The sequence below is a fragment of the Ipomoea triloba genome, chromosome 2, assembly GCF_003576645.1.
Source record: "Ipomoea triloba cultivar NCNSP0323 chromosome 2, ASM357664v1".
Taxonomy (NCBI): domain Eukaryota; kingdom Viridiplantae; phylum Streptophyta; class Magnoliopsida; order Solanales; family Convolvulaceae; genus Ipomoea; species Ipomoea triloba.
The window spans coordinates 6905971-6927537 of NC_044917.1; the positions used below are offsets into that span (position 1 = coordinate 6905971).

Below are 21567 nucleotides of genomic sequence, written 5' to 3' on the forward strand. Positions count from 1 at the left end.
GCTGAAGGTCATGAGTGAAGAACTTTGGCGAAATATGTTTTATTCTATCTCCTTTGATATATCCCTCCTTCAACTGAGCGATACATGCTGCATTGTCTTCATATATTATTGTTGGAGTATCATCTACAGACAACCCGCATGTCCTCCTAATGTACCGAGTAATTGATCTAAGCCATACACATTCTCGGCTTGCTTCATGAATAGCAATTAGCTCAGCATGATTTGAAGAAGTGGCCACAATTGTCTGCTTGGTAGAACGCCAAGATATAGCAGCACCTGCACTCATAAACAAATAACCAGTTTGGGATCGCGCTTTATTGGGATTCGAGAGATATCCGGCATCTGCATAACCAACCAAGTCTAATTTGGGACCTTTTTCATAAAATAAACCCAAATCGATGGTTCCTTGGAGGTAGCGTAATATATGTTTAATACCATTCCAGTGCCTTCGTGTTGGACAAGAACTGTATCTTGCTAACAGATTAACAGAAAATGCAATATCAGGTCTTGTGTTATTAGCAAGATACATTAGTGCACCTATTGCACTAAGATATGGCATTTCCGGACTAAGGATTTCTTCATCATCTTCTTGAGGTCTAAACGGATCCTTTTTCACATCAAGAGATCGAACAACCATTGGACTACTCAATGGATGTGCTTTGTCCATATAAAATCTCCTAAGGACCCTTTTGGTATAATTTGATTGATGAACAAATATTCCTTTATCTAGGTGTTCAATTTGTAGGCCAAGACAGAATTTTGTTTGCCCAAGATCTTTCATTTCAAATTCCTTTTTCAAATAATCTGCTGTTGTTGGGATTTCCTCAGGGGTTCCAATGATGTTCAAATCATCAACATAAACAGCAATTATAACAAATCCATTTCCAGATCTCTTGATAAAAACACATGGACAAATTGAGTCATTGGTATAACCTTCTTTTAGTAAATATTCACTAAGTCGGTTATACCACATGCGCCCTGATTGTTTCAGTCCATATAACGATCTTTGTAACTTTATTGAATAAAGTTCTCGAGGACTCATTTTATGTCTTTCAGGCATTTTCAATCCATCAGGGATCTTCATGTAAATGTCATTATCAAGTGAGCCATACAAATAAGCTGTTACAACATCCATTAGGTGCATATTTAGCCTTTCATGCACTGCTAAGCTAATGAGGTATCGTAATGTTACAGCATCCACTACAGGGGAATATGTTTCATCATAATCGATACCTGGTCTTTGGGAGAATCCTTGTGCTACGAGTCTTGCTTTATACCTTGTAATTTCATTTTTCTCATTTCTCTTTCTTACAAAGACCCATTTGCACCCCACAGCTTTTACCTTTTCAGGTGTTCGGACGATTGGGCCAAATACTTTTCGTTTTTCAAGAGACTTTAATTCTGCTTGTATAGCATCTTTCCACTTAGGCCAATCGTCTCTATTTTGACATTCATGAATGGATCTTGGTTCATGATCCATATCATCATTCATGATACTCAATGCGACATTATATGCAAAATAGTCATCCAAAGTGACTTCATTTCTATTGCATATATTTTCAGCATTAGTATAATTTACCAAAATCTCTTCATTTTTCTCAATTTCTGGTGAATGAATTTCTCTAGAGATTTCATTCCCATCAGATTCATTTATTTGACTTTTCTCATGAATGTCATTATTTTCACAAAGATCATTCTTTGTATTGAGCTTTCTTTTTCGAGGATTTTTATCCTTCGAACCAATAGGTCTTCCACGCTTCAAGCGTACTTGAGATTCATTGCTAGTTTGACCTTTTGGAATATCAATACTAGCAGGAACATTAGCTGCTGGGATATAAGACTTTGTTACCCGTTTTGGGTCAGCAAATGCATCTGGCAATCTATTGGCCAAATCTCGTAAATGGATTATTTTTTGAACTTCTTGTTCACATTGCTGAGTCCTAGGATCTAGATGAAGCAATGAAGGAGTATTCCATGTTATTGTTCTTTCCACAACTTTATTTTCTTCTCTTAATGTTGGAAATGATGTTTCATCAAAATGACAGTCAGCAAAGCGTGCAGTAAATAGATCTCCTGTTAATGGCTCAAGATATTTAATTATAGAGGGAGATTCATAGCCAACATATATTCCTAATCTCCTTTGAGGGCCCATTTTAGTACGTTGTGGTGGAGCAATAGGAATATAGACTGCACATCCAAATGTTCTCAGATGGGAAATATTTGGTTCATGACCAAATGCTAATTGCAATGGAGAGAACTTATGATAACTTGTCGGCCTAATGCGAATTAGCGCCGCTGCATGCAAAATAGCATGTCCCCACACAGAAGAAGGGAGTTTGCTTTTCATAAGTAATGGTCTAGCTATTAATTGTAACCTTTTGATAAGTGATTCTGCTAGACCATTCTGTGTGTGAACATGTGCTACTGAATGTTCAACATCAATCCCAAGTGATGTACAATAATTATTAAAAGCTTGGGATGTAAACTCTCCAGCATTATCCATGCGGATTGATTTAATTGGATGGTCAGGAAAATGTGCTCGCAATCTTATTATCTGAGCAAGTAATCTCGCAAATGCCATATTACGAGATGATAATAAGCATACATGTGACCATCTAGTTGAAGCATCAATTAAGACTATAAAGTATTTAAATGGTCCACATGATGGATGTATAGGTCCACATATATCACCTTGAATTCGTTCTAGGAATGCAGGTGATTCAATGCCAACTTTGGTTGGGGATGGCCTTATAATCAATTTCCCTTGAGAACATGCAGAACAGAAGAATTCATTTCCTTGAAATATTTTATGCTCTTTCAAGGTATGGCCATAAGTATTTTCAATAATCTTTCTCATCATCACATATCCAGGATGACCTAATCGGTCGTGCCAAACCTTAAATTCATTTAAGTCAGTAAACTTTTTGTTTACAATAAGATTGACTTCAATGGCACTTCTTTTTGTGCAATACAAACCTTGTGGAAGAGCATGAAAATTTTCTAACACATATTTCTTTCCAGATATTGCCTTTGTAACTTGGAGGAATTCTTGATTCCTTTCTTCTATAGTCTCAACATGATATCCGTTATTTCGAATATCTTTAAAACTTAATAAATTTCTATGAGACTTTGGAGAGAACAATGCATCTTCTATTATCAATTTTGTTCCTCCACGCAATAATATATTGGCTCTTCCAGAACCCTCAATCATTTTTGCACTACCACATATTGTAGTGACAAATGCATCATTCTTTTCCAAAAGGCAAAAATATTTTGTACTTTTAAGAATTGTATGTGTGGTTGCACTATCCACAATACATACATCTTCTTCATTTGCCTTTGGTTTAATCACAAGTGATGATATGCTCATTTGTGTTTCTATATAATAAAGCAAGGGAAATATATTTAATTAGAAACATTACATAGCAGTAAACAAAACAAACATATAGATCTAATAAACTTAAAGGCAAAAACAACAATTGTATAACATATAGATATAGTAAGTTCCAAAAGTAAATAACATCAATCTTTCTTCTCTATTGGCCCAAGGTAGTCTTCCACATCCAAATGTGTGATGTCAAAATCGTCATTCACAAGAACATTGTTGGATTCTATATTCTTTCCTTTCTCTTTCAGGGATGCTTGATAGAGATCCACAAGGTGCCTTGCAGTACGACAAGTGTGCTCCCAATGGCCAGTCATGCCACAACGATAACATGCGTTTTCAACATTTTTGGGAGGATTTCCATGCTTTTCTTTGTCATGTTTTGCACCATTATTTTCCCATTTTCGGTGGTAACTTTTGTTTTTGAAATTATAACCACCATGACGATTTTGTCCATGACCGGGATTATAACCATGGTTTTGTCCACGACCACGACCACGACCACGGCCTCTTGTATTTTCATTGTTATATGACACACCATTGGCCTCAGGAAATGGGATAGAACCAGTAGGTCGTGCCTCGTGGTTTTTCATCAACAGCTCATTATTTTGTTCAGCCACAAGGAGACATGAAATTAATTGAGAATATTTGGAAAAACCCTTTTCTCTATATTGCTGTTGAAGCACAATATTGGATGCATGAAAAGTAGAGAAGGTTTTCTCAAGCATATCCTCATCAGTGATTTTTTCTCCACATAATAACAACTGAGAGCTGATTTTGAACATAGCAGAATTATATTCGCTCACAGTTTTGAAATCTTGCAATCGCAAGTGAATCCAATCATATCGAGCTTTTGGGAGAATTACTGTTCTCTGATGATCATATCTTTCTTTCAACATTTTCCAGAGCTCAAGGGGCTCTTTCACTATGAGATATTCATCTTTCAACCCTTGGTCGAGGTGATGGCGTATGAAAATCATCGCCTTTGCCTGATCTTGTATCGAAGCATCATTACTCTCTTTAATAGTTTCACCAAGACCCTTTGCATTTAGATGCATTTCAACATCCAATGCCCATGATAGATAATTTTTCCCAGATATATCAAGTCCAACAAATTCAAGATTTGCAAGATTTGACATATTTGTGATTTAAGATAAAATATTATGATATATATATATATATATATATATATATATATATATATATATATATATATATATAATTTACCTTATAATATTTGACTTGACTTCGAGACTTCGTGCTGATAACGTGATATGAAAATAATAATAATAATAATAATATTAATAAGAAGCAGAATAGCAGCAGCGAATCAGTAGGATGAGAGAATTTAGAAGATTGCTAATATTTCATATATCATGTGTAATCAAGAACAAAGAAGTGAGGGGGTATTTATAGTATCAGATTGAGGAGTAAACAAATATATTATTTGCATAGGGTAAACAAGTGTCAAAGCTAGTCTAGTTGGCTGATCAGAATGTAGCCTTGCCTTGTCATGCTTGTGGTCATGTGTTTCATTCCCAGCAACTGCTTTGGAACTTGAATTTATCCTTTTGAAAGCTGAGAACCGCCATTCCATATAATAATATTCATTATTTACAGATACATTACCCTTATAGATGAAGTAGCCTGATGGACAAAGCTTCAATTTTTTGCATATGAGGTTAAGGGTTCAAAACTCAACTTAGACATCCACATTTCTTTTTGTTTCATAACAAACTGTAGTTTGACACATAAATGTCATAATGGTAACCCGTAACGGCGTAACTAACATTAAGTAATCCATAGCACTATTTTTGTAAGTTCATGTATGTATTCGGAGATTTTATGAATTTAATAATTTAATACTAGAGTTTAGTTTAATCGTTAAACTAACGAGGTAACGACATTAATAACTTTACTTAATTATTCTATTTTTAGTACTATATAGACTAAATTAATTAATTTTATAATTCAATGACTAAATTAAATATTTTATTAATAATATAAGGACTAATAGTGTACTTAAATCTAGTTTAATTGTTGTTTTGATAAAAATTGAAAACTTTATTTAATTTTTATATTCAAAAGTTATCAATTTTTAATGATTTTCCCACCATGCTAATAGCATTTAATGATCACGGAATGCATTCATATCGATGAACCGGTTTGAGAATCTGCCGTACGACTGTACGAGTAAGAGAGTGGCTAACAAATCCGTTCAAGAAATATAATGAAAGGACATGAAAAAAATGCTTTAAACTTAATTATAAAAATTAAAAAAAAAAACAAAAAAAACTTCAACGTCTTTTTTAAGATAATAATTTTAAGGTCAACATTATATAAACGAACATCTTGTTATAGAGAGTCATTATTAGTTTCATTATTTGTTTAATCTGCTAATAAGATCCAATAAATTTAGGCTTATAATGAAATTTAGTATTTTTTTTTAAATTTTTCATATTACCTTCTATTATATTAATTTTTTTTAAATATCTCTGCATTTCATCCGTGTAAACTTTAGTTATATTTGTTATCAAAGTTGAGTACCGAAGATTACAAATAAGGTACCTTGAAAATTATTTTTTTATATTTTTTTAAAAAATAATTTAGGTCAATTTTTTATTATTTAATTAATTTTTTATTATATTTAGAACAAGACTCAATATTTTAATTATGTTTTTATATCATAGCTTTATAGAAATGTTTATGGGGGGAGGGGAAGAAGAAAATATAATATAAATTAGCATAATTGGTTTATTTGGATGAAAGCAAAGAAACTGATAAACGTGGCCGGTGGCTCTCTGTTTTTTTATACCCAAAAATTGATCCGAAACAGACTCTCCTATGCTTTCTCGGAAGGAAAGCTTTCACACTCTTTTTCTCTTTCATTTCCGTTTCGTTCAATTTTCTCCCTTCTCATTCTTCTTTCTTCACCGCCTTCAACGCAAGACCGGCCTTGCACTTCTAGAATCTCAACGCACAAAAACTAACATAACATTCTAAAGGTTATTCTTCTTCTTCTTCTTCTTCACCCACGATTATTTTCAGACACATGCAACATGGGCACGTTAATTTTCAATTAGATTCACTTATATGCTTTCGTTCTTGGAAAGAAATGTATTGATAATGATGTAGTAGGTGCGTGCGCGCGCAAAAGAAGTCCTTTTTTTGAGCTTTTGTTTGGTTTTCTGCATCTCAACTATGCCTAAAGTTTTCATTCTTTTTTAAATAAATAAATATAACTGTGAATTTTTGCACAAATTTTAAGCTGCGGTGACTTAGCTAATGATGATTAAATCAAAGGTTCAATCTTTATCAAATTATGCAATTTGGGTTTTCTTTATCTGGCCTCTTTGTTTTTATTGAATATGTTTCTTTATCAGGTTAGAAAACTGGGCAGTCTAAAGAGCGTGTTTGATATCCGATCATTTTCGAAGGGATTGTTTAATCTTGTTATATTAGCCGTTTTGATATTCCTTATGCATCATGCCTGTCTGTTCGGCTTAAGTATTTGTTTAATGTTACTAGTTCTTCACCCTCTTTATCCTTCTCTATTTTGTATGCTTACATGTTACTATATATATATATATATATATAGCTTTTAATGTTTGTTTGTTCTATCTTCATTCAATATTTTCTATGTTTTGTCTGGAGGTCAGAATCTTTTGTGTCTTTATGATGGCTAATTGTCTGATGTGCTGAGGCTGAATTTGTTATGGTGGCTTTTGATTCAGAATCTGTGTTAGAAGAGTACAATTTGGGGATTTGATTTGAACATAAGATGCATATTTTTCCCTCACTACAATAGGAATCAGCTGCCATCAACTATTGGAATTGCCTTTCGCGTCTTCGCGACCTTTAATTTGGTGTGTGATTTTTCGATAGAGGAGAAGAGAAGCAATTTTGCTCTGAATTTTGGCAGTGAGATCACATGTTAAGGTTTTGCAATGGGGTCCTTGAACATGGAGAAGAAGTGGGTGTTTCCTTTTGCTATCAGCGCGCTCATATGCGTATTTCTTCTAGCTACCTTCTTCAACATGGGCATGATCTCTTCAAATTTCCCATCTCGTGTTTCATTGAATCAAACAAATTCCTACTATGCTGAAGTAAAAGTTAAGCAACCTCTGCCTCCTGGCAGTCCTTCCGTTCCTCGTTTTGCTTATTTGGTGTCGGGTTCCAAAGGCGATTTAGAAAAGCTTTGGAGAGCGTTGCTAGCCTTGTACCATCCACGGAATTACTATGTTGTCCATCTGGACCGAGAGTCGTCAGTGGAGGAGAGACTGGAGCTTGCCTACAGAGTAGAAACAGAATCCCTTTTTGTTGAGGTCGGGAATGTCCACATGATTACCCGAGCTAATATCGTTACCTACCGAGGGCCTACCATGGTTGCTAATACTCTTCACGCATGTGCCATTCTTCTCAAGAAGTATCAGGATTGGGATTGGTTTATAAATCTCAGCGCTTCAGATTATCCCCTTGTGACTCAAGATGGTTAGTTCATTTGTTGTTCTGAATTCTCTCTTTGATTAGAGGTGTTTGATTTGTCTGTGTTTTTGTGCTTTCTTTCAGATCTTCTTTACACTTTCGCCAATTTAAAGCGAGAGTTAAATTTCGTCGAGCACACAAGCCGCTTAGGCTGGAAGGAGTATGCTCACTCTCCCTTTCCTCATCTGTAGTTATAAAGATGTCAAAAGCTTTGATCTTATTGCATCATTGTATATGATAATGTTGCAGGGGTCAAAGGGCAATGCCATTGATCGTAGATCCTGGGCTCTATAAGGATACCAAGTCTGACATATTTTGGGTCACACCAGGGAGACCTTTGCCCACATCTTTTAAACTATTTACCGGTCAGTATCATGTAACTATGTTTAACTGATATAGAAGTTGTTTTCTGATTTCTATTATTCAGATGTCCAAATTCATTGTTGCCATGCTAAACCGCTCTGATCATTTGAAAAATTATATTCGGGCTGTAACTCTTATGGTCACTGAGCTTAAAAACTTTTTTTTGAGTACTATTGACTCTGTTACAATATAGTATCTGTTCATAGCTACTTTCTCAACCAAATGAAGCACAAAGAGCCAATATCGCCTCCACTGAGCTTCAAAACTTTGATTGGCTGGTTCTGTAACCTCTTGATTGCATTTCAATTCTCTCTTTTAGGAATCTAAAAATTATGGTAAAACTAACCATCTGCAGGTTCTGCATGGATGATCCTCTCCCGGGCATTCGTGGATTACTGCATAGAGGGTTGGGATAATCTTCCTAGAACCCTACTTATGTACTACACTAATTTCGTGTCTTCTCCCGAAGGGTACTTTCAGACCGTCATATGTAATACCCCGCAGTTTATACCAACTGTTGTGAACCATGACATGCACTATATTTCTTGGGATGTTCCTCCCCAGCAGCATCCTCACGCACTAACCCTAAACGATACCCGGAGAATGATTAGAAGCGATGCTGCCTTTGCACGCAAATTCAACCAAGGTGATCCCGTCTTGGATAAGATCGACAAGAAATTGCTGGGCAGGAAAAATGTGAACTTCACTCCTGGCGGTTGGTGTGCTGGTAATCCTCCTTGCTCCGAGGTTGGAGATCCTGAGAATCTTAAACCGGGTTCAGGTGCTAAAAGGCTTCGCAGTCTCATAGGTAAAATAGTTTTGTCAGAGAAATTTAGAAAGCAGCAATGTAAGTAGAGTTGTTATAATGTCTCATCCACTCACTGGGAATGAGAGCAGCAGGTGGATTAGAAAGATTCATTCAAAGAATCTGAAAAAAAATAAAAATATGTTTAGGATGTTGTGTAAAATATGCTTCTGCATTTTTTTGATAATATGTGCCATGTGTTAATATGTTTTTTTTATAATCTGATAATATGTTTAGGATGTTGTGAAAAAAATAAAAATATGTTTAGGGTTGATGTGACTGTGTAAGCACGTATAACAAATCTTCTTGTCTTTCAAATTTACTTTAACAAAATTAGATTTAGGCCTATTTTGTGGCCTTAACACTACTTGTCTACTTGAATGATTATGAGATTCCTTTTTCCACATGGCATAGAAAATTCTTGTGGCTAAGATTATTATGTCAAATGTGACTCTTGTGCCAGGCAATATGGAGAACAAATTGATTAAAATTCTGAATTGTCAACATTAGAATTGACCCGTGTCTTCTCCCAAGTCCCAAGTCCCTGCCTATCCATTAAGAGGATTAAATGCTAGGAACATTATTGTTGAATCATTAAAACCCATAGCTAGGGAAGGTTACAGATTAGATACTTGTCTATTTATTCATTTTTTTAAAAATCAAATATATTTGCGCCTATCTAAACCTGGATGAATATTACCCGTTATATTATATTGGTCATAAATTATTTGAATTCTTTTTAACAAAATCTGAGAAGGCTAGATACTTCATACTTGGAGTTACTTAATTTAATGTCATTTCTACTAAAATCTAATAGTAAATCCAATAATAAAGATACTCAGTCTATACCAATGATGCTACAATATTTTACTCAACTACCATTGATTGCCATCTTTGGATATGCTTAACTAAAAGGTATAAAATCTCTATTTATAAAATATATAATAATGAATAATCAATAACAATGTCCAAAAAATAAATGAAAAGCTTAAATAAATATTTTAAATATAAAGACCCCACCAAATGAGTCACAGTAAACTTGAACGTCGTAGGGTTTCAAGTTGGATCAATCATCCAAACAAGCCCCCACAAACATCCCCCTCTCTTGCTAGATTACAAGTGGTGAATTCAAGATTTTTTATGGGAGAAATGGTTAAATAAGCACTAAACTTTTAGCTTGGGTTGCATGTTCATATGTTGATCTACATAGTTGGTTTGATGTTCCCCTCTTTGTATTTCTCACTTGATTAATTGAGTTTGGTTCTTAAAAAAAATAATAATAAATAAATAAATAAATAAAACTCCTAAACTTTTAAAAAGTACAATCATAACTTTTAATATCTTATATTAAGGTGATGAAGTTTTTTTTTTTTTTTTGAAAAGAAAGGTAATGAAGTTTAAAAATTGATAAATGCATGACCTGCTATTACAAGTCATTAGACTTCCGACATCAATTCTATTATCTTGTTTATTTCATTATTTTTTCTCTTTGAAATGGATTCAAATTATGAAGGAATGAAAAGAGTAATTCCATTTTGAAATTTCACTTTTGTTTTTTGGAATGAAAAATGAAGCAGGGGAATTTTTATTTTTTTTTAAAGTACTCTCATTTTTTAAGTCAGACATTTTCATTTATTTATTGACCTTGATTTTATTTATTAAAAAATAGAGAATAATATATTTAAGTGATAATTAGTGAAGTGATGTTATTTTAATAAAGCTACAAAATTGTTATTCTATGCTCATATTTGATACGGAGTACATATTTTTTAATGAACCATGATTCTATAACTTACCCATGTATAGTTGTATATACTAAGTTCAACTTATACCTTAAAAGTTTCTAATTTCATAATAATAATAATAATAATAATAATGCACCAATTGAATTTAATGGAATGGCTCAAGTGGCGAGTGAGCTTTTTTTATGTGGAAGATTTTCAAAAGAATCAGGATTCAATTCCCACAAGTAACGATTCTCCTCCATTGCGGATTTACCAAAAAAAAAAAAATTAATATACCAACTTCATTACATATTTTATGTTTTTTATAATACAAATATACATTAGTTGTGTTTGGTAAATAGTTGTTAGCTATTTGGGTTAATGCGTTTGACTAATTCATAACATTAGTTGATTACATGCAAATTAGTTGTTAGCTGCTTGGATTAGTTAATACATAGCATTGGTAAATTAGTTGATAACTAATTACATGCAAAATAACTTTATCAAAAAGCTTATCGAAAAAGCTGCTTAAAATTTTTAAATTTTAACGTTTTTATCAATAAACTGTTACAAAAAACTAATTAATCAAACACTCATATTAACTATTTAACCAAGTTAAACAACTAATAGTAATTAAACAAATCAAAAGTGACTAATCAAGTTATGTTACCAAACAAGGCCATTATGTAAAGCATTTCTGCTCCATATTCAATCAGAACAGTGGATTTGGATATGATTTTGGCAAAAATGATGGCATGTACGGTGTATATAAATGTTTACCTTCAACAAATTTCTGACATGTTGGAGTCAGTTGAACTGATCTTAGTACAAATAAAAGTCATCTTGAGGCAGTTCAACTGATATTAGTACAATAGTACCAAATATAAGAAGAATATAGGCACTAGGCAGGCAACAATAATGTGTTTGTCTTGGGCACAAAACTGCATATTCAGCATTCATCTTCTTTCACCCCTCTCCTAACTGTTATCTATAATACATTTCATCAAAAGTTAACTCTCGTACCCCAATTTAGTTGTTTCCGCTATTAACTACTTACAAAAATCAGTTTTTTTTTTAATCACAATTTTTTTTTTGTTCTGGTGTTGCTGTAGCCTACAGTTCCTACTATATTTGACCTCAGGTGCCACAATACCTTTGGTTGCAGTCATTTACTTCTCTTTTTTTTTTTTTTACAGTCCCAGTCAATCCCTGTCCATTTTACGCCTCCAGAGATCTAAACCATCTCCAAGAGCTTGATATTACCCATTGAATTGGCAGCAACTAAGGTGGATGACTTACCATGCCAACAAACAGATGAGATAAATTGCGCAGCATCCTCCACCACGTCCCCAGAAAGCGGGTCTGTGCTTGTAAACTTGTTGGATACAAATGCGGGCATTGGAAATGCTTTGTGGTATATGAAAACCTGTACCACGTATCATAGAAGAAGCATATGAGTGCTGGTCACAATTCTTGATTTGAGAAAATGAATAGTTTTGGTCATCATAGACAAATGTCAAAATGATGGAAGAACAAGAAGCTAGCTCAACGTGAAGTTGAATGGGTAAAAAACAAAACTAGTCTACACAAGTTAGGCTTTGTAATCTTTGTAGTTGGATATGTTGAATTTCCGTAGCACATCGTATCATATGACAACCTCCACCAAGATCCCAATCTAAACAAGAGTACTATTTTTGTCTTTCAAAACCCAATGTACCCTTTCGACCCTTCTCATTCTATACCATCCACTGCAGTTTGAGTTTCTTTTAAAAGACAACTTTGTGCAGGTTTATGTTCGGGGACATTTAGTTGGTAAATGTTAAGCAGCTAAGAATTTGTTTCAACATTTGGTAGCTAGTAGAACAAAAAATATATGGTAAAAATGGTAAATGGTAAACCAGGTTTCGTTGAAGGCTTTTCTATTGAATGACTTTCTAAAACAATGTATAGAATAAAAATGATACCTCATTTGTTTCTGATCCAGTTGCAATGAAACCTTCAGATACGGACAGGCCAACAAAGTTCTGAAACAAGGAATGCCCCTCATTAGCATTGAAGCATATTTCAAATATATCTTACTTTAACTGGTAATTGATCGTTATAAGTGGCATAAGAAGACAAATATTGTAGGAGGAAAAGAAACAGATACCTCAGTGTTTTGCAACAAATAATAAATAAATAAATAACTTAATTAATTAATTAATAGAAAACACATGAGATGACACATTGAGCAGCTCATCATCCGAATTTTTGAATCCATCTTCTTCAGTTAAAAAAAAAAATGGTACTTGATAAATATAAAACACGATTTCAGTGGTTTTAGATTTACAATTCATATTAGGTGTCATAACAAGATCCTTTTTCTCTTCTCATAATCTGGAGTTGCCAATTATGTTTACTAGACTAGAATTTAGGATAGAATCACAGGGAATATTTAAGCATAAGTAATATTTAGCAAATTTTGTCTCAAAAAACCCAATTTTATCCATTTTGCTTAACTAACTAGTATTTGGATTGTGGAGGACTTAAATTAGAAAATTATGGGTGGGTGGAAAAAAATACCTTTACATTCATATGTCCAGTATATGACTGAAGAGGGCAATCAAGAATCCGAGATGAGCACATTGACAAATCCCAAAGCTTTATCGTGTTGTCGGTTGATGCAGAGACAAGTGTTGTTGAATCAATAAACTTGACATAGCTCACCGTCTTGTTGTGCCCAATTAGAGTGTATAAAGGCATTTTAGCATTTCGTAGATCATAGTAATATATCCTGTGATCTGCTGATCCAAATGCAAGAGAATGGCCAGAATCAAAAGGAAATTGAACACAGCATACATTTGCTTTTGTTGTGATGGTTCCAACACTAACGCCCTGCAAAAGCAATGCAAACAAGAAAAATAACTTACTCCAAATCGAGAATTCAGTCTATACTGCAACAATATCTAGTAATTGTAGTACGTTTAGTTTCAAAGATGATATCCACAATCCACCAAGTTCAAAAGTAGAATTGCCTGATTGATGTTCCAAAGTTTAACAGAACCGTCATCACTGCCGCTGGCCAACATAGTTGGATCTGCTACTGAGAAGTCCACAGACCAAACCCTCCTCTCATGCTCTCTCATTTCCATGAAAAGTTGGCTTCTTGAGACATCCCATACCTGGAAAATAGATTATAGACAAATTCATTTTTGTGTAATTTCAACGGGAAAAGCAAACATGACACATAGGAATCTGACCTACCTGCACTACACCTTCAAAGTTACTTGAAGCAATTTGGCTTTTAATATAACTATTCCAACAAATACTGCTCAACTTTGATCTACTAGCCATTTCGACAACAGGATAATGAATATCATGATCTTCATTTAAGATTGAATTGTATTCAAAAATCTTAATCTTCTTATTTACACCAGCACTTGCAAAAAATTCACCATCACGGTCAAAGCTGAGAGAGCATACAAGATTTGAAGAATTTAGAAGATCCCCTTGCTTCAAGTCTGCCTTCACTTCTAACTTACTAAAAGAGAGATACTTGCACAAGCCCTCCAAGAATGAATTGATCCATCCACTTGGTGTCTCCTTATCAGAGTTGGGTTTTGATGACAAATTACTAACAGAACTTCTTTCAGTTGCTACAATAGAACCCCTGCCATCACTACTTATTTGAGAATGTCTATTCGATGGTTTATCTGTAGGCTTTACTGCTCTGCGTCTCATCAAGTAATAAGCTGACTCTAATTTTTTGAAATTTTTCATCAATCGGGAACTTTTTGAGAGAAAGCTCCCTTGATTTTCAACACCTGTCTTGGATATCTGATACTTATCTGGATGGTCACCAGACTCTTCCAAATTGCAAGTACAAATGCCTGGCCGGGATCGCTTTCTAGAACCAGAGTTCCCAGAATCATCGTCATCAGTCTTATTAGTCCTGTTTGAGGCTGGATCTTTGCCTACTTCCATGTTAGATCCTCCCTTTTTCCTCAGGGCAGTCTGCATATTTGTAACTTCTTCTATATCAGAAGAGAGAAAAGATATTGTCTCTTTCAAATTATCTGCAGCCTCTTCTTTTCTCTGTTGCGTCAGCAAAAGGAACTCCAGCAACAGTTCCTGCTCATCTATTTTTTCTCTAAGCTCTATTGCTGCTTCCCGGTCTTCAAAATTTTCTCTTGGATTATTAAGGAACTCACTTTGTAGCAACTCACTGTTATTATTGGTAAAGAGAGTGTGAGAATGTAAATATGGAGGCATGGGTGGAATTAAAAGTTCAATATAAAACAATTGCATGCAATAGAATCTCTTAAGATCCCCTTCAATGTAATTCCAATTCAAAATTCATGGATCATGGGAGTTTAATGAGCTTGACAGGTCACATAGCAAATCCATTTTGTCCCATATTATCTACAAACCTAATAAGAGCCAATAAAGTTAAACCCTGACGGGAACTAAAAAATGTTGGTGTAATTGTTTGTTGAAATGAAATAATGAATGGTTCATATTATTTTTATTTTTTATTTTTTTTCCTATTTTGCCCTCTATTATATCATTTACTTTTTCTAAATACCCTTGTATTCCGTCAGTGTAAGCTTTAGTAACAAAATATTCCATTAACTATTTATTATTTTTAACTTACCCATTGATTTTCATAAGGAAAGTCTTAGGTTTGAACCCCATCCCAATCAAAATTGGAATAATTGTTAAACATATACTATGGATATGTTAGATTGTATTAAAAAAATACAATATAAAATTTAAAACTTTGGTCAATTAATTAGAATCACACATTGGGCATTGATGAAACAGTACACCTAATTTATGGTATATATTCAACACATGAGAAAATATGCCTATTATCATTGTCTTTTTGGGGAAGGAGGATTTGGTTCTGTTTTTTAAGATGCACTGCGCCAAGGCACTAAAATTGCAATGAAGCACACCATGGGACTAGATCAAATCAATAATTCATTTTTGGCGGAAGTGGAAACTAGAGGAAGCATGGATCACATCAATTAATAAGGTTTTGTATTGCAAAAACTATACTTAGGGTACTATCGATGAGGGTGCTTCCCTCTAAAATTGTTATTGCACCAGTTAATCCAACATTTCTGCCACAAGTCATAGTTATGTATTCTTGAAATATTTACTTTTTATGAAAAAATTTGATAATCTTGCATTGATATACGCCAGGATACCGAATGATACTTTGATAAATTCTAAAACACTAATTTAAAAAATATGCATTAGGCATCAGACTATTCGCGCAATGAGCGTGTGGTAACTAGTGTGGTAACTAGTCAGAGAAAGAAAAGGCTAAATTTTTTGTGGGCATTAGCCTTCCAAATACAGTTTGAATCATCATGACAGCAGTAATGCACAATAGGCAAACAAGCAATTCACTGAAGTTTGCCAGAAGAAGACATCACTTCACCTAGCAATTTAGTATCCCATAACTAAAAATATATGGTAAAAATCAGAACAGAAGATTGCATTGCAACAAATGACACTACTTTCCAACAAACTCTAGTACTGACCAAAACATATAACACAATTTAGAGTGGATAAGAAGATATGCAAGGCATTGAGTAAGAAACATACGGCAATAAACAATTCAAGGAACTGCATATTAAGATCACAAGAGGCAAAAAGAGGCTCACCCCAAATTTGGCCTACTACTGGGCTCAGGGTGCAGTAACCACAAGCAAAATGAAGCTTCTTTGGGCCACTTCAAAAGCAATTGAGGTGGGAGCACTCGATGTCTCAGACTAGACATAGTAGTACTTTTTTCTTCTTGTGAACTGAATGTGCAGAATAGCTGCTCAAAAGTGAAAAACTCATCTATGAGGCTAAGAAACAATATGTAGACCAGACCAAATTCACTCTATTAGCTACTAACCTCAAAGAGGAGGACTCCTAGTCGATAAATGTCTGAAGCACAAGAACTTGGAGCACCAGCTACCTCTTCTGGACTAGTGTACCAATTAGTTTCCAAAAGCAATATCTGTTTCATGGGGAATGGATGCTTCTTCTCCTCCTCCACCTCCTCCGTCTGCTGGTTCTTATTGCCATCAGAACAAGGCATAGCATGGCCTGATTGTTGCTGTTGGCAAATGGCTTCAGACACTATGGGAGAAGGATTAGTAGTATTCCTCCCAGGTTGCAATCTTTGAGTAAGCGACTGCCTTCCTTCTTGTACAGATTCACGAGGCAGAGGTGAAGTTGAACCCTTACACTGTGCGGTTTGGCTGTTTAATCCATCTTCAAGTGAATCCGAAGAGGAATTGGAGCAGGACGCAGATTCAATAAAAGCAACACGGTTGAATGAGGACATAACAAAGCACGAGGGCCGTACATTATGAACAACAATTCCCTGAGAATGTGCCATGTTAACAATTTCTACAATTTGGGTGAATATGTGCAAACATTCAAGTGCATCAACTGTTCTTTCTGGATTGTCCAACCACTTTCTCAAACTAACCTCCCTACCATCTAAGCCACTGCTAACTCTACCAGGCGCTAGCCCATCCTCAGAAAACCCAGTATGGGCACTAAGTCTATTTGTTTGAGGTAACAGAACTCTCTCCCTTCCCTTTCTTGCTGGTATAATCCCAGAATCAAGTGATGCATTACTAGATGACCTTATAGAGCTTCCATGAAGCAATCTCAGATTTCTATCACTGAAGGGCAAGGAATTCAGCCCTCTGGAACTGTCAGACCTCTGCCAACCAGACTCAGATGAACCCTCCATTCCTATCTACGTGTAATTGCAAGAAACCCAATGCACACTCACACAATCAAGAAATTGGGGAATTTTCAGACTCCTAAAACATTCTTTCACTTGCAACATAGCGATGTCTAATAAAGAAAATAGCTTTAACATCAAAAACCACCCAATCCCATCATCTCACAAAACCCATAAGATCACTAGCGACCTTGTGAAAGCAACAAGAATGAGAACACGCTAATCTCATCTCTCAAGAAAACAGAAATAACCCCACAGTCAAAAAAAACCAATGAACCACTGAACTGTAATGCTCTTGATCACATTCATATGTGTTTATAGAGAGAGCGAGAGAGAGAAAGAAAGAAAGAGAGAGAGATAGCAGTTATAGCAATATCAGAGTATCTCCTACACAAGAGAAGGAGCCCAGCTGCTCCTATTTCAGCCAGAGCAAACAAAAGAACAAGAACCACACAACAATACTTCAACTTTTTCAAAAAAATATAAAATGAAAAATAAAACACTGCTTTTATTACGAGGATGCACCGCAGCCTCACGAATTTCCCATATTACCATATATATTTCCTACAACTGTGAAACCCGATAAAAAATTCGAATGAACGCTAATAGTTATTTAAGACTAAAATTATTAGGGCATTAACTCAAAAGAAAAAAAAATAACAATCTTGTTTCCAATCCCACAGAAAACACACGACCCCTCATATAGTCATATACTCAAAAGAAAAAAATAACAATCTTTTTTCCAATCCCACAGAAAACACAGGACCCCTCATGTAGTCATATACTCGTGTATGCCGCCTGTATGTATAAACTATACTTACATTGGTATTGGTCGCAGTAACACTGTGACGAAGATTTTATTTTCAGAAACCCTAGTGGGCTTCTTTTTTATCTCCATCCCGTTCATTCCCGCTCCTATTCCATCGCATGTAACGTGGCTCATTCTCATCCTCAAAGCTCTTTCATGAAAACCCAGAGGCAAAATGGTAAATTCAGCTTAGCTTCGGACCCATTACCAGCAGGCGGCCGTATACGTGAAGGATTCCCAATTTCCAATTCCGGTATCAGAATCAGAAGCAAAAACTTTTTGCCAATGTGAGAATAATGCTCAGAAACTGAGATTAATGAATAAAATATAGAGATAGATGTAGTATTAAAATGGCACCATTACGAGATATTATTATTTAATCATGAAAAGCACCCACCTTTACCTCTTTACATCATAATTAATAAATTAATCTTCAAAACCATCAAATCTTTCTTAGTTCTTATCAAAACCCTAATCTAGCCAATGTATTTATGGAGTTATATAGTATAATGTTTCTGGAATTTCTTGTGGAACATCGCAATCTTACTCGAGAAGTGAGAAATACCTAGAGAAAATTAAAACTACGAGAACAATAATTTCCGTAAATAAATTATTGTAAATATTTTTTTTGGCTTTTAACAAGGATTCATTAGAAATAACATAATTTATAATTTGTTATCAACACGCTTACTCTATATATTTAGTAAATGATTTTTTTTTTCAAGTTCATTTTCCTATTATCAATTAATTTTTATTAAAATTTAGGTAATTCTAACTTTATCGACCCACCAGTCAAATCCTCATGACTTTTTATCATTCTTGAACATTTTTCTCATACATGTTCCTTGAGTTCGAACCCCACACAGCCATCTGTGTTCATAACCTTTAAGTCTAACGGCGAACCAACTACGTACTCTAAGTCCCGGGGAAGAGATATGTCAATAAAATTTATATATAAAAAATTATAATAACGGGATTTGAATTTCTTAGACAAATAATTCTAAACAAAAATTCAAGTCATGTGTACCACACATTATCTTTAAAATCAATTTTTTACTTCTCAATGATGTTAGGGGCATTATATCGTTAGTATCACATTATAAAATGGATTACAATAGTATATTTGATCACTCAAATATAATTTTTTCGACGAACTAAAACAAAGTGAGCACTTTATAAATTTAGATCAAATTATTGGTAGAATTTCTTCAAGGAAGAAAGGAAATTTTTTAGATAAAGTAAAACCATAGGTTTTAGGTTGTTCAAAAAATAGCTACAAAGATATTATGTCCAAAACAAGTATTTATAGAGGACGATAAAATTAATAGCATTAAAATGTCATTAACATCTTATTTAAAATCAGGTTGTAACCCTCATCATAACTGATTATTTAATTTGAAAATAACACATGCAATTACGTAATTGATTTTTAAAAAAATAAAATGATTAAAATTAACAAAGTGAGTCAAGTTTTTTTCATACTCATTTTTAAATTTGATTTGCATGCACCCAACTAATTACAACCTAAAATCATTATCATATTATTTTTGTTTAATCACAAGTTGAAGATTTAATGATCCGGACCAAGGAATTGTCTAAGAAAAACTAATTAATGATTGAATCCAAAAAAAAAAAAACAAAAAACAAAAAACCAAAAAAAAAAACAAAAAAAAAAGTATAAACAAAAGTAACTTCGAAGTATATCTAAGGTTGCTACAATAAGGAAAATGCAATCCACATTTCTGGTCCAACTTCTTGATGATGATGATGACACTCAAAGGAAGATAAAGCAACATTATGGCAAAACCAAAGCCATCATCTCTAAATTAAATTGATCGGGCCGGCTAGAGTAGTTATACAATTTGAAAGATTAGAATAAAAGTATAAAACATTAATTTGCTCCTTTAAGTGAAGAAAATGATGCAGAACAATTCCCATTTCTACAATGCATGCACTAGAGCATACATCATTCATTCGTGACCGCATGTTTTGCGCCAGATCATATAAGTCATAATTCATAAATACATGACATATATCTGTGTCTAAAAATCCAATTAATTGTGAAGAGAAATGCATATCAATGTAATTCGATTTGTAAAGCGGAACCAAACATCCCCTATAAAGTTTAGGTTTCAATTTCAACAAATCTCATATATTGAAATGCTAGTTGAGAATCTAAATGAGCAAATTTCACTTTTAGTTATTATTATTGTGTCATTGTCACATTTAGTCCTACATTTTGTGTCATTACATAATTGACTTTTATTTGTGATAGAATAATTACAAACAGATTCGGAGCGGGACAACACGAAGCAGACCAAGTCCGAAGCACGGGAGGAAACTCGGAATCGAGTTCAACTGACCCAGGCATGGCCAAGCTCCGTGCTTGGCCATGAGATCGGCCACGTGGTGGACCACCTCAGCCGAGGTTAGCACTCGGTCGAGCCCCATGCTCACCTAGTCACCCAAGTGAAGGATTTTCGCGTTGGTTGAGTCTTGCAGCGTTTGTTCGGTCTAAGACGGTTGTAACTCCCCACCATCTTCTCCGGGATATTTAGGGCCGATTTAGAGTATAAAATCACTTCGAGGGGAGAGACCTACACATCTTGTCCCAATAACATACTTGTCTTGTTATTACACGATTCTCCCAGTTGTAATAGCATTATTTATTATTAATACAAGATTATTTCCGTGATATACCCTTATTGCCCTACGATTACATATTTCTTGTCCAGTTCTTACCTTTGCCATATCCTACAAAAATATTCGAGTTTATCAATTCGGGCCACCCGAGTTATTAAAACTCATCAATTTGTTTGACTAGTGTTGAGAGGCTTATAGAAGAAAACGACCAAATGAGCGGATCTAGAAAGGACGTGGCGTGAAGACAAAGTCACGCATAGGCGATGACACGCCTGTGCATAATACAACAGGCGCGACTTGTCATCCACACATACACATCATGCTCGTGCCGTGCCCATGCAACCTCACGTGCAGTGGCACGCCCATGCGGTGCACATGCGCTGAAACCCTAGAGATATGTTATAAATAGATTTTTTTTCTCCTTTTGCATTGAGAGAGCTGCCATATGAGTATTGTAGTTGTAGGGATTTTGCAGGGTATTTTCTATCTTCCTTAACTATTTTATTGCCATTGTATTGTTACATTTGAGTATTTTTTTTTATTGCTTTAGCTTATATTATATTGTTATTGTGTTTATCTTTTCGGATTCTAGTTTGTTGAAGTTATTTTTCCATC

General features: G+C 34.5%; 3 protein-coding genes across 4 annotated transcripts; 1 reads left to right on the forward strand and 2 right to left on the reverse strand.

Moving 5' to 3' along the window:
- Window positions 1-3522: 3522 nt before the first annotated feature.
- LOC116010169 lies at window positions 3523-4524 on the reverse strand. The gene has a single exon (XM_031249446.1). The coding sequence runs from the start codon at window positions 4522-4524 to the stop codon at window positions 3523-3525; it is 1002 nt and encodes a 333-aa protein (XP_031105306.1).
- Window positions 4525-6170: 1646 nt separating this feature from the next.
- LOC116011427 (beta-glucuronosyltransferase GlcAT14A-like) lies at window positions 6171-9312 on the forward strand. The gene is made up of 5 exons (XM_031250988.1): window positions 6171-6390; window positions 7120-7876; window positions 7955-8030; window positions 8120-8235; window positions 8589-9312. The coding sequence occupies exons 2-5, from the start codon at window positions 7333-7335 to the stop codon at window positions 9086-9088; spliced, it is 1236 nt and encodes a 411-aa protein (XP_031106848.1). The 5' UTR covers window positions 6171-6390; window positions 7120-7332; the 3' UTR covers window positions 9089-9312.
- A 2186-nt stretch (window positions 9313-11498) lies between these two features.
- LOC116010149 (protein SPA1-RELATED 4) lies at window positions 11499-18557 on the reverse strand. Of its 2 annotated transcripts, XM_031249423.1 has the most exons (7): window positions 16656-18550; window positions 16417-16574; window positions 14006-14966; window positions 13777-13923; window positions 13325-13636; window positions 12727-12786; window positions 11499-12188 (listed from the first exon to the last, which is right to left on the reverse strand). In XM_031249423.1, the coding sequence occupies exons 1-7, from the start codon at window positions 17505-17507 to the stop codon at window positions 11997-11999; spliced, it is 2682 nt and encodes an 893-aa protein (XP_031105283.1). In that variant the 5' UTR covers window positions 17508-18550; the 3' UTR covers window positions 11499-11996. The 2 variants fall into 2 exon arrangements, with proteins under 2 accessions (XP_031105283.1, XP_031105284.1); XM_031249424.1 differs by lacking the exons at window positions 11499-12188; window positions 12727-12786 and having other exon boundaries at window positions 13537-13636; window positions 13724-13923; window positions 16656-18557.
- Between the last annotated feature and the right edge of the window lie 3010 nt (window positions 18558-21567).

Coding starts and splice junctions, on each gene's coding strand:
- LOC116010149 (XM_031249423.1), bottom strand. CDS start 17,507: ATGGAGGGTTCATCTGAGTCTGGTTGGCAGAGGTCTGACAGTTCCAGA. Junction 12,787..13,324: donor CTGGACATATGAATGTAAAG/GTATTTTTTTCC, acceptor TCCTTGTTTCAG/AACTTTGTTGGCCTGTCCGT. Junction 12,189..12,726: donor CTGGATCAGAAACAAATGAG/GTATCATTTTTA, acceptor TACGTGGTACAG/GTTTTCATATACCACAAAGC.
- LOC116011427 (XM_031250988.1), top strand. CDS start 7,333: ATGGGGTCCTTGAACATGGAGAAGAAGTGGGTGTTTCCTTTTGCTATC. Junction 7,877..7,954: donor TCCCCTTGTGACTCAAGATG/GTTAGTTCATTT, acceptor GCTTTCTTTCAG/ATCTTCTTTACACTTTCGCC. Junction 8,031..8,119: donor AGCCGCTTAGGCTGGAAGGA/GTATGCTCACTC, acceptor ATAATGTTGCAG/GGGTCAAAGGGCAATGCCAT.
- LOC116010169 (XM_031249446.1), bottom strand. CDS start 4,524: ATGTCAAATCTTGCAAATCTTGAATTTGTTGGACTTGATATATCTGGG.